Source organism: Micromesistius poutassou, assembly GCF_964030765.1.
Source record: "Micromesistius poutassou genome assembly, chromosome: 22".
In the NCBI taxonomy this organism is placed as follows: Eukaryota; Metazoa; Chordata; class Actinopteri; order Gadiformes; family Gadidae; genus Micromesistius; species Micromesistius poutassou.
The window spans coordinates 6,961,123-6,974,887 of NC_140292.1; the positions used below are offsets into that span (position 1 = coordinate 6,961,123).

Below are 13,765 nucleotides of genomic sequence, written 5' to 3' on the forward strand. Positions count from 1 at the left end.
CACACATCCCAACTCTCTTTCCCCATCATCTGGGCGACTGGGCATGAGATAAAGTCTCCGTCACTAGCTCCGAGCTCCCCCCTCCCTGCTCTCCCTCGCCCCCCCCCCCTCTCTAAATTGGAGTTTTTAAGAAGCAGAAGAACAGAGATGATAGCAGTGTGTGTATTGGTGTGCGCACATGCACGGCAGGACTTGATTGTGCACGTGACTCATGTGAAGTCGTTTGCATCGTTAGGTTGTTAGCATCGTTAAGGTTCTTTAGCGAGAACGTCGGGAATGTCCCGGGTTAACTTCTGTTTGTTTCCTGCTTGTGTGAGAAGAAAACACGAGAACGGCTTGATTAAAATAAAGATGTTTTGGGGAACACAAAGATGTTTCGTGGAACACAACATGTTTTGTTCAACACAAAACGTTCAAAGAAATTGAGAATCTGTTTTCATGTTCAAAAACAACAATGCCCGGAGCCGCGGAGGAATGAAAGAATATTTAATTTTACTTTTATTCAGTAATCGTCGCAAATAACAAAAAAGGCAACGAATCAGAGCATCACTCCACTTCATCACGTCTACTTTAATGGACGAAATCGCTCTTGAATGTAGGAATGTTTTCATGCCTTTTTGTTTTATTTGTTTTGCTCCCATCACCAATAAATGAAACATTGCGGCACTAGTAAATCTTGATTAAAAAGCACTTTGTCGAGATGGAGAGGAATAGAGAGGTTGTATGAATTATGTTTTCAACAGCAACAAACACGACGCTGGCTCCATCATCCAGGCCATGAGTAAAGGGCAATTTATCAAATGAACCACACACCAGTTCAATTTATTTTTCATCTACCACGGAAAGTGATTGGCGTCGACCACTCCAACAGTGTGCTCCATGTCACTCTCATGGCTCTGGCATTGCACACAAGTGAAGGAGTCCAAATATAACCGTAGATATATTGGACACACACTATAGCACACACACACACACACACACACACACACACACACACACACACACACACACACACACACACACACACACACACACACAATACCTTGTTTCTTAATGCAACAATACCTCAATAGGGAATATAGTGTTGGAAAACAAACGTAGTCCCATTGAACACACACACACACACGCACACACGCACACACGCACACCCACACCCACCCACCCTCACCTGGGGCTCTGAAGGTCCAGGCCTCGTCGTCATCAAAGTGCGTGTCCCCGGCCGCGAAGCGGCCCCCGGGGAAGAAGGCGTGGGCCACGGTGCCCCCCGGCCCGTCGAAGGGGTAGCCGTCGTCGTGGTCCGCCTTGGTGAAGTCGATCTGGATGTCGGCGTCGGAGCCCGCCACCTCGTGGAAGTTGAGCGGCGTGATGTCGCTCCACACCTTCAGGGCGTAGTACATGAGCGCCCGCACCGTGTCCCGCCCCAGCAGCGCCGACTCCTTGGGGAACGTCCTCACCCTAGGGGGAAGGGAGGGGAGGGGAGGGGAGGGGAGGGGAGGGGAGGGGAGAGGACGGGAGGGGGAGGAAGAGGGGAGACGCAGCTGGTTAGCTTGTTAGTGAGGGAGTGTGTTTTCGTACGGAGGCAGACACAGATGCAGCGTGCGTTCGGTCTGATGCACTGCCCTGTTGTGTTTGTAGCCAAACGCTGCTCTGGGATTACCGTGTCCCCAGATGGGGTTTTTATAACCCCAATCCTAACGTTAAAAACAAAAACAAATATCAACTGAGCTCAAGAAGAAAAAGAGATGGCATACGAGTGGCCCGACAAGGATGGAAATGTTGTGCTTGGCTACAGGTGTGTTGTTCTATTTATCATCTACCGTGTTGTGTTTGAAGGTTCCAATAGAACCCTCACTTTGGAGTTTTACATCTGAGCGTTCCTTGAATGAGGACGCACAGACCCAAGGATGACTCACACCGTGGGACATGCAGACAGTAGCACAGTGTTTTCCAACTTGTTTTTTCCTGTACCTTCAAACTGTACCTGAACTTATATTATATTATTATCATCTAGCAGCATTATTCAGTTTGTAATGACCTCTGCATTGTAAATTAAAGTCTGAGGAGTACTTCTATTTCAGTGAACATCATTTTTCACAAATTTTATTCATGTATCTGTATAAAAAAGCTGATTCCTCCTGACAAATCTATGACTGTTTTAACAGGGACCCCCCGACCCCGAGTATGAACCCCTCAAGGGTACGTGTAGCCCCAGTTGGGAACCACTGCCTTAACACTGGTGGAGACAGACAGGTGAGGAAGGTTATATTACTTTGAAATGTCTTACTTTCCTCAAATAATGCGCTTGGTTAACTTTTTCTGCAGCCTTCGCTTTGCTTCAAACTTATTAGAGACTCTCTCCCCGCCTGGCATTGTTGTTTTCCCCGACTGTCAAGTGTCTCCAGAATAAAAGTCCCCGCCCTCGGCTCAATCAAGGGATTCCAGCATTTGTTCTCTGAATTAATTAAGCCTTGGCAGAAAGCGTTGAGGGAAACCGCATTTTGAAGCATCGTAATGCAGTGGAAAATTCAGGCGTCGCCGGATAAGGTAAAGTGCAGGAGACGCTGGGAAGGTGGCTTGCCGGCAGCAAGTTGTTTGCGCATATTGTATGTAGGCGTTCGTATTGTGTATCAAGTATCTTTGGGGCCGAGGACTAAGAGTGGGAATACGGTAGAGGACAATAGGATAAACTGGGCGCCAAAGCATTCAGACGCCAGAGCAGAGGAAGCAGTTGAGCAGATTTCCATGTTATGCAACAATGTTGACGCTAATTGCAGTGCAGATGGTGCATTCTTCCTCGCCCGCCGTTTTCCTCGCGATTGAACCTTGAAGTTAAAGACAGATGATTGCTTATATTATTCCTCATGTGTGGGCTATAGGCCCGGGTAAACACAGACAAATACACAAATAGACAGAGGGATCAATTTCATGGGGCACTAAGTGGAAACGTGACTGTCGTCCTCACAGGACAAACATTGACAATAATAACAATGCATTAAAACTCCCTGTAAAATCATGGGTATATGTAACGTTAGAATGATGACATCAACAAGAGACAGCTAGTCAGCCCAGTGCTTCAAGGCACTAATGGCAGTCGGGAAAAAAATACATTTTTTTTACATTTTATTTAGTATTCCAGGTAACGTTGAACCAAGTGAATCGACTTGCCCCACTCACACTCCCAGTCTCACCATAGCTTCGAAACTCTCTTACTTACGCCCCGCGGCAAGACTGGGTCGGTGTCTGGCCTATCGTCAGCGACCAAATCCCTCATGGTCCGAATGCAAGGTAAGCGAGGAGGAGCCAGAGGTAAACACTGAGAAATCAATGACAGTACAGACGGAATGTAGGAGGCGACAGGAGCTGTGGAATTATGATGTTCAGGAAGGGGGGAACGTGAGAGGTTCAATCGTGGAGAAGTGTTTAATGAGTCCAAACGACAGATAGGTTGACAAGAACGAGTGAAGCGGCAGACTCATGCATGATAATTACAGATCGTGTTTGAATACCCCCCCCCCCCCCCCATCCTTGCATCTTTGCTTTCAGTCGATCATCTTTTCCATTTCATGGCCAGGTGCACACGACCTGCCGGCAAAGGCACAATAGCCAGGGAATACCGTCTGAATCCCCCTGGACAATGAGCAGTCAAAGCTTATTGGACAACAAACAATGTGTCCTGACTCTTCCATCACACAATCACACCATCACGCACATGCACGCACGCACACAAACACACACACACACACACACACACACACACACACACACACGTATGCAAGCGCACACGTCTGGCTGTCTCTCTCTCTATATATCTCTCTCTTTCTCTGACTCACTCTCTCTCTGCGTCTCTCCCTCTTTCACGCTCTGTCTCAGAATTATTGAAATGTGTTTGAAACACTTTGGCTTTTGTTTCAAGAATGACTGTCAGACTAGACTGGTGAAAAGACAACAGACGGCATGAAAAGACCATCCAGTAAATTTTAAATGAGAAATTGATAGCGTGGAGACGCAGCCCTAGGGTTAAAACCTTGCAAGCTTCTCACACCGGAAAAACACAGCCAGCTCTTTTTTCTGGATTCGTCTTTTGTGTCTCATTATTCCTCTCATTATATTGTTCAGCACGTGCGCACACACACACACACACACACACACACACACACACACACACACACACAGAGACAAACACACAGAGAAAAAGAGAAAAGAGAGAGAGAGAGAGAGAGAGAGAGAGAGAGAGAGAGAGAGAGAGAGAGAGAGAGAGAGAGAGACATGCAGACAGACAGAACTGAGGAAGTGGATTAAATTAAATATTAAATTTAGTTAATAGTTTTGCTCAATAGGTGAGTGGAAAATCACAATTTCATTGTTCCTCGCTTAAAGCCACCTCACACAGAGGAAACAGTAATTAAAACTCTGTTTCCCAGGGGGCAGCTTGGGGAGGGCTGTGTTTTTAGTGCTGAGCATTTAAATGTCGACATTAGGTTAAAGATGTGTGCACGCAAGTGTTTCTTTCTGTGTGCTATGTGAGTGTGTTCTGTTCTGTATGTGTGTGCGTGTGAGTGTGTTTTTTGTGTGTGTGTGTGTGTGTGTGCGTGTGTGTGTGTGTGTGTTTTGTTCTGTGTGCGTGTGCGTGTTTTGTTCTGTGTGTGTGTTTGTCTTGGTGGAAGTGCTTATTAGTGAGGGCGTTGATTGGATGAGAACGTTGGAATTTGGCGATTGTGAATAAGTAATGAATGGTTCTGTCTCATGCTGTTAAATTTACATTCTAATTGAAAATTAACACAAGGGTATGATGATGAGGGTACTGTAGCCCGTAAAAAATGATATAAATAGTTATAAAATAATGCAAACGCCAACTAAACCAAAGCCATTGTCTCAACGGAAAAAATTCTTAGAGTGGATGCAATAAACAAACTTGGATCTTGGATTCTTGGATCCTTCTTGGACATGCCGGCGCCACAGTGTGTTTTTTATTTGCTCTTTACATTCGGAAAGAAGTTCACAATTGTTCCCCAAATGGTAGCAGCTGTTGTGTAATGAATGGGATCGTGCCAAACCAACAAACAAAAAGGGGGTTCACTTTCAAAACAAAGGACAGATTCATTTTAACGACATCACAATACGAAACGCTTAAAGTGCCCCTTCACTTACCACCATGCGTAATCACATGGTTAATTAGCCATGAAAAGACATTGTAGAATGGGTCCCTTTGTGATATCACATGTGGGCGTGGAAGGAGGTGACTGTACCATCTGGGGGGGGGGGGGGGGGGGGGGGGGGGTTGGAACGGACCTGACCATCCTTCATCTGAGTGGGCACTCCAAGATGTGATGTCACAAAGGGTTCCATTGCTTTTGCAATGGATAATTAACATGACACCTGGTGGTGAATTATGGGTCCTTTAAACTCCAACACCTCTTTAACTGCCAATCCTGAGCCTCTCTCACCATGTGTGTGTGTGTGTGTGTATGTGCATGCGCGTGTGCGTGTGGTGTGTGTGTGTGTGTGTGTGTGTGTGTATTTAGTTGGGCTACACTCCATCTCAGTGGAGTCAGTAGTCTCTCCGCATGGCTCTCCCTCTCTTTCTATCTCTCTCTCTCTCTCTCTCTCTCTCTCTCTCTCTCTCTCTCTCTCTCTCTCTCTCTCTCTCTCTCTCTCTCTCTCTCTCTCTCTCTCTCTCTCTATCCCTTTGCTTCACAGAGTAGCCCACTCCATCTTAGTGGAGTGAGCAGTCTCTCTCTCTCCCGCTCTGTCTATTTCTCTCTCTCCCCCTCCCTCTCTCTCTCTTTTATCCCTGTGTCTCTTTTCCCTCTCTACCTCTTTTTAAACAAACAATCCTTCCGCTCCTTAATGTCTTTAGCCTCAGACTGAAAGCTGCTATGAAGGGATTCTGCTTTCCCACCCCATTACACCCAGTCAGGTGAGACTCAGTGTCTCCCCCTCCTTCATTCGATGGATGATTACATGCAATCTGCCAGGGGCCACGTTCACAAGCTCTCACACACACACATACACACACGTGTATGTACACACACACACACACACACACACACACACACACACACACACACACACACACACACACACACACACACACACACACACACACACACACACACACACACACACACACACACAGAGTTTCCTCAACTTTAAATTAGGCAATCATGAGTCTCTGCCAGCTCTCGGACTAATCATTCAGACACAGAGAAAAAAACAAAGAAAGTAAGAGGGAAAGAAAGAAAGAAAGGAAGAAGCGGTGACAGACCAGGAAAGGAGTGAATTAAAGAACATAAGAGAATGGAATGACAGAGGAGAGCCGTTGAGACATAAACCCTGCCAAGTAACGTCCGGCGAATCAGGCCCGGGAATTGGCCTCACATCCCTTTCACACACAGCGCACAGCAAGGAGTCATCCGTGTCAAACACCAACTCGCACAGTGGAGGTAATTCGTTTGGTTTAGAAGAGGGGTGGAGCCACGGTAGAGAGTGCAGCAGGCAGCAGGCAAAAGTTTGCAGCAGAAATCGCAGTGTTTTGTTTATAGCGTGTCCAAGATGGCGGACGAGACTACGGACTCATCCATAATGATGACATTTAAAAAAATATATAGATTATTTGCGGTTTTAGTGATGTTTGGAACCTGAGTACTTACTTATTTTGCTCATCACTGTCTGTGTAGTTTCAAAGATGTGTGATGATGGTTGCTTTGTCTACTGCCAACCAAAATGACCTATGGATAGAATATATACTGTATATAACTAAACCAAATAACCTGAACCTGAAGCATAGCAGTGACTGGCTGGGTCTCTGTATATGTGAATACTTAACAAAACCAACGTTTTTTAAAAATGTGATTTATACATGTTTTTTTTACCCCAATTCCTTAACAGTGACTTGGAGGAATAAAGATGTTGGTGCCCGTCTTCATTGTTCACTCTATTTGCTGAGTGCAGGCCGAGTGTCAGGGGAGGAGAGATTGGAGTGGATGATTTTACAGTCAGCCGCATAGAACCAAGTAAAGCCCACTTAAAGCCTGTTTAAGATGAACCTCAGAGAGAGGGGGAGAGGAGACACTCACACAGAGCGGGGAGAGAGACTGTGAGAAACAAGAGGGAAACAAAGGGAGAGAGTGTGAAACAGAGTGCGAGACAGAGGGCAAAAGAGGGGGAGAGAGAGAGCAAGAGAGGGGGAGAGAGAGAGCAAGAGAAATATGATATATGATATGATATGATATAGAATATAGGGGAGAGAAATAGCAAGAGACGGGAAGAGAGCATGACAGAGGGAGAGAGAGAGAGCGAGCAAGAGAGGGAGAGAGAGAGAGCAAGAGAAGGGGAGCGAGAAGACAGAGGGAGAGAGAGGGATTCAAGGAGAGCAAGAGAGGGGGAGAGAAAGCGAGAGAGAGCTTCTGAACTCCCTCTGATTTGTCTTGTATTGTTCATTTCCACATGAAGAGTGTGTGTGCGCGTGTGCGGGCATGCATGCTTGCTCGTGCATGTGTATGTGTGCGTGCATGCATAAATGCTTGCTTGTGTGCACGCACGTGTGTGTGTGTGTGTGTGTGTGTGTGTGTGTGTGTGTGTGTGAATAAGATGGCGGTGTGCTCTCCCTCCACACTAAGTACACACTGTGGGGGTCTGCAATTAATCAATAGAGAGCATGGAGAGCGAGACAGAGCGAGACGGAGCGAGACTGAGCGATTAATATTCTATTGCTGCTAAATGGCGTGTCAAGTACTTTTTGGCAACCAAATCTTCCAACCAATACCTTCTTAAAAGCCCTACAAGCCCACTCATCGTCCCTCTGTCCACCAAACTCAACCAGGTCACATGTGAACTCAGATGTGCCTGAACATTCCAACCAACAACTTCTGTTTGGATTTGTTCATGTTTTAGTGCGGTTTTGAATGTGTGTGCTTGTGAGTGTGCGCGCGCGCGGTTGTGTGTGTGTGTGTGTGTGTGTGCGTGTATGCGTGTGCATGCATGTGTGTGTGTGTGTTGAGGATGTATGGATGAGCTCTAAATAGGGAGTAGGTGAGGGAGACATTGAGAGAAGGTGACAAAGATTGATGATGGGAATAGTGATATAGTGAATTGAATGCAGTGTGTGTGTGTGTGTGTGTGTGTGTGTGTGTGTGTGTGTGTGTGTGTGTGTGTGCATGTGTGTGTGTGCGTGTGTACATGTGTGTGTGTGTGTGTGTGTGTGTGTGTGTGTGTGTGTGCATGAAAACTATGTAGCTAGGTGAGCTGCATGCAGAGTAACCCACTCCATCTTAGTGGAGACACTAGTTCCTCGCCCTCCTTCCTCATCCTACTGTTACTCTATAAATATAGCTCCCTGTCAGAAACTTTTGCTCCAAGTCATTGCTTTGAGCAAAATAACTTTTGCTCAACATCAAAAACAGATAAAAATGTTTTTTATCGTGTTATGGGTTTTAAACTTTTTTTTAATGATCTACTGCTAAAATAAACATGTGTTTTATCTTTTGCTTTGAAGGATACATACATTTAGTTTCATACCACTTTTCTTGATTCTCTTCTCAGTTTCCATGGATACTGCCAAAGCATCTTTCAGAACGTGGGAGCTCTGACATCACATCAGACCTTGAGCCCCGTCAAGTTGATGAAGGGTAAATAGATGCTTTGGTGGTTGCAACGAGGTGGAGGGAGAGTATGAGAGGTGGAGGTGGAAGGAGAGGAGGATGGGGAGGAGGGAGAGTTGGAGGGAGAGGGGGAGGGAGAGGTTGAGGGAGAGTTGGAGGGAGAGGGGAGGGAGAGGTTGAGGGAGAGGTGGAGGGAGAGGAGGTGGGAGAGGGAGGAGGAGAGAGGAGGGAGAGGGGGAGAGGTGGAGGGAGAGGATGGAGAGGAGGAGGGGGAGGTGGAGGGAGAGGGGGAGGGAAAGGAGGGAGAGGAGGAGGGAGCAGTCCACGGAGCGTTCTTCTTGATAATGGGGGAAAACTAGGACCAACTTGACAACCATGCTTGCCCTAGTCAATGCAATACACTACCCTACACATAGACAAAATAAATGCCTGAAATACCAAATGAAGTATGCACAAAAGTAAACAGCATGGAGGAAACAAATGTGAAGAGAATATCACATATATATGTTTTTTTCGTTTTTTGTCCAAGACAAGTCAAACCACACATTACCACTGCAACAAACACCCCTAAAAAGGCAAGATCCACTGGGCAGCCTGCTACAGGCTTATCTATCCGTAATGCATCTGTGGTGACACACTCTCATTTGTGATGCCACTATAGGGTTGGTTTTGAAATGGCTCATAACAAACTAACTGGCATTGAAACAAAGGTCCTTTAAATGAGGGACGGGGTGAAAACATAAACTATACGAGAAGAGTTAAACCACCAAAATACTAAATCGAACAAATAAATCGTAATATCGTAGCGCAATACTTCTCAGAATCACAATACATCGTGTTTAGGCAGTCAAAATCCCTGTGATATCATATTGTGAGGTTGCCACTTTAAATACAGTATGACTGATTCTACTGTCGGTCCGTATATCCTAACATAATCAGACAGACCCCTGATGTGTTATAAATACAGACGGACAGATGTGCTCTCCTTGCGCTGTGGTGTATGGAGCCTGCTGTTGACACACAGAGGGGAGTTGAGCCAGGGAACAGAGCACTGACAGGAAGGCAGAAGATGAGTGGCATGCACATATGAGAGAAAGCATTGAGAGAGAGAGAGAGAGAGAGAGAGAGAGAGAGAGAGAGAGAGAGAGAGAGAGAGAGAGACACAGAGTGCAAGAGAGGAAGGGAGAGAGAAAGAGAAAGAGTGCAAGAGAGAGACAGAGCATACAGAGAGAGAGAGTATAGAGAGAGGGACAGAGACAGGGAGAGAGAGAGAGTGCAAGATAGGGAGAGAGAGAGAGTGAAAGAGAGAGAGTAAAAGAGAGAGAGAGAGAGTACAGAGAGAGGGAGCGAGAGAGAGAGTGCAAGAGAGGGAGAGAGAGAGATTGTGAGATGTGAGAGAAAGATAGAGTAAAGACAATGGAATGAATGTGTGTGCACCCATGTCTAAGTGTGTGTTTCAAGCTGAAAAACTCAACATCAAAGGCCCAAGACTACTTTTCTCACACGCACACGCACACACACACACACACACACACACACACACACACACACACACACACACACACACAATTAACATGGGTTGGAGAGCTACCACAGAGACCACCACAGAGTCCACCACACAGCTAACCCAAAAAATAGGGTTTGGGTGACTGGATGGATTAAAAATTATGAATATAAAGAGAAAGATGAATGCATCTAAAATTAATACATTAATTTATACAAAGAAAATGTAGGGGGCAAATTTAGGGGGGGGGCTGCTTCCTAAAAGGCCTGGCAGACCTGTTGGTTTTGCCCATCGACTGACTGGCTTAGCACTCTGCCTTTCACTCCGTCACCGAGACGGATGTCTGTCTCGGGGAATAATCCCTCTGACGACGCCGTGGACAACATGAAGGGGCCGGTCGACACTAGACCACGCAACGCACACACGATTCCTCTTCTGTGACACGCCAATCTGGCAGCTCCTGTGCCCAATATTTAATCTTTGCCACTATAATGGGGTTATATATCCCACTGTTTTTCACAACTTCGGAATACTCAGCAGCTGACAGGCTTCATCTCATGACCCCACAGTAGAAAATGGCCGCCTCCTATTGGTTCATTCGTAGATTCAATCCTTGCATTTTATAGCACGAATATACTGCACTTTCAGAACCACAGGAACTTTCTCATAATTCTCATAGGCCCATCAGAGGAGCAAAGCAATTTTTGTGCATCTGCAGTGTAGGCCCTTGAAACCATCGACCAGCTACTTCAGGGTCTCTCTACTCTCCTGGTACGACAGGTGACGTAACTGTAACAGCGATTGGTCACGATTCATCCGTTTGCGCAGCGAGCTTCGAGCTCGGTTATTAACATGAAACCCACGACACATAATCACACACCCAGCTCCCGGGCGTTCTCTATATCATACCCAAAACGATAAGGCTGCGGAGTCTTGCACCTCGGCGGCCTGCAGGCTCCACACTCGCCGCATTGAGATTCCACCTGCTGCCTTCCGCTCTTGCTCTGAGCCACCTCACGTCCAAGTCTGCCAATTTCTAACTCGATTTGCTGCATCGTTTCCCGAGTGACGTTGACGGCTACACACAGAGAGGAGAACCCAGACATCCGGGTATAGCACAGAGCTCCTGACTAGACACCGCCACAGCCACAGTATCCCCCACAAACAGCTAGGAATGGGATGTGGTTCACGGTTTTTAACTCACTAGGGCTGGATTAGGGCATGATGAGATGGTGTGTGTTTTAATGAGGAGAGCAGTTACCATCCTATAGGGAGGGAGGTTTCTGTCCATGAATTCCCTGCTTGGGTGAATCCAGCGCTGATGTTTAGAAAGGTCAGAGGACCGGTGAATTATAGCACACTTATTTTTAGATTAGCGCTTGCTACATATATTAAAACCATCATGCTTTGGGACGTTATCTTCTGTTTATTTATGTGTGTCATAATTCAGACGAGTGCCGGACATTTAAGAATCACTTTAACCATCTGTCCTCATTATTATATAATGTAACTATACTACATGCAATATGCTGCTATATAGGTTTGATAGAGTATGTCATGGTTGTGACCTTCAGGAGGGGGGTATAGTTTTCTGACCTGCAGGAGAGGTGTGTAGTATAGTTTTATAATATAGTTTAGTTTAGTATTATAGTATATTATTATAGTATAGTATCAGAGTGTAGTATATATAGTATAGTATTATAGTATTCTGACCTCCAGGAGAGGTGTATAGTATTACATCACTATAGTATAGTATTATAGTATTCTGACCTCCGGGAGAGGTGTGTAGTATTACAGTACTGTAGTATAGTATTATAGTATAGTATTATAGTATTCTGACCTCCAGGAGAGGCGTATAGTGTAGTATTATAGTGTAGTATTATAGTATATTATTATATTATAGTATAGTATTATAGTATTCTGACCTCCAGGAGAGGTGTATAGTGTAGTATTATATTCTAGTATAGCAGTATTCTGACCTCCAGGTGAGGTGTACAGTATTACAGTAATAGTATAGTATTATAGTATTCTGACCTCCAGGTGAGGTGTATAGTATTACAGTAATAGTATAGTATTGTAGTATTCTGACCTCCGGGAGAGGTGAATTACATTTACATTTACGGCATTTAGCTTACAACGCTGGCTTGTAACTGACGACGGTTAATACACACCGCCGGCGGAGGCAATCATGCACGGCGACAGCCAGCTTGTCAGGAGCAGTTAGGGTTAAGTGGCTCAGGACACATCGACACTAGGAGGAGCCGGGGATCAAACTAGCCGCCTTCTGGTTACAAGTCAACCTGCTCTACCTCCTGAGCTAAGCCGACCCGGGTATAGTGTAGTATTATAGTATAGTATTATATTATAGTATAGTATTGTAGTATTCTGACCTCCAGGAGAGGTATGTAGGGTAGTATAATAGTATAATATATAGTATATATAGTGTAGTATTATAGTATCCTGACCTCCAGGAGAGGTGTGTAGAGTAGTATTATAGTATAGTATTATATTATAGTGCAGTATTGTAGTATCCTGACCTCCAGGAGAGGTGTCTCTTTGTCCATTTGTTGGGGGGCGTCAGGCTGCGTCTCCGCCGGCCCGTTGTCTCCTCTGGCTCCGACACATCTGGTAGAGAACATCTGGGAGTCTGCATCAGGCCCAGCGTGGCCTGGTCTGGAACCCAGGAGAACACAGTAGAGTAGGAATAGAGTATGACACAATGAAGATAAGAATAGAACAGAGTAGAATAATCAGTCCCTAAAAATATTCAATCAGTAGATTCAGGGTGATTTGCAGGTGGATACTATTCATTACCATACATTACCGGTTATTATTCAATTACTATCATGAAGATTATAATGAATCGAGACTCATCATCATCGTCATTTAAGTAGCCAAGCCTATTATGAACCATGTTCATTTCAAAGGTTTCTAATTGAGAATTGAAACACCTCATTAAATAACCTTATCGGACTAGGCCCCTCCCTCCCTCCCTCCCACCCTCCCTCCCAGCTCTTACCTAAGACTCCGGTCTCTGCCAACCCTCCGAACTTCTGCATGGCCTTGATGGCTGTGCTCAGGGCCTCCTTGGTCTGCAGCTGGCCAGTCACAGGGTCCGGGGGCGGGAGGTAGCCGAACTTACTCAACCAACCCTGGAAGAGAACACAGTAAACATGGCTAAGTGTCGGCCAATCGTGGAGGAGTACAGAGTTATATCTCATTGAAGGGTGGTAGAGAGTCAGAGATTGTAGCGGTGTCCCGGTTTTTTACCCGAACGCAATTTCACGTTGTCAAACTTCTTTTGAGCGATGCACACCACTCCCCGGAACAAGAATAACGTGACAAGCAGAATCCCAAAGACAAGAAGAATACATATAGTGGAGTTTCTTGGGGAAGAATTTAACAAAACTATATTAAAACATGTAAATGAAACAGATATCCGTCTATAATCCCTCCTCTCATGTAACTGAAACGGATATCCCTCTATAGTCCCTCCTCTCGTGTAACTGAAACAGATATCCCTCTATAGTCCCTCCTCTCATGTAACTGAAACGGATATTCCCGCCCCCTCTCTCTCACCAATAACACACTTTTGAAGTTCAAGGCATTCTCCAATGGAAGGCTTTTTACATTCCATGGCGGTTCCCAGTGTTCCCAGTGG

The 13,765-nt window shown here is 45.6% G+C and overlaps 1 protein-coding gene across 1 annotated transcript in view; it reads right to left on the bottom strand.

Moving 5' to 3' along the window:
- LOC311367822 (matrix metalloproteinase-17-like) overlaps positions 1-13,765 on the bottom strand; it is a 48,970-nt gene that overhangs the window by 17,039 nt on the left and 18,166 nt on the right. Inside the window, exons 2-4 of the mRNA XM_084486653.1 lie at positions 13,124-13,256; positions 12,642-12,777; positions 1,169-1,455 (exon numbers count right to left, since the gene is read on the bottom strand). Coding sequence (XP_084342779.1) covers positions 1,169-1,455; positions 12,642-12,777; positions 13,124-13,256 — 556 coding nt within the window. The remainder of the gene's footprint in view (positions 1-1,168; positions 1,456-12,641; positions 12,778-13,123; positions 13,257-13,765) is intronic.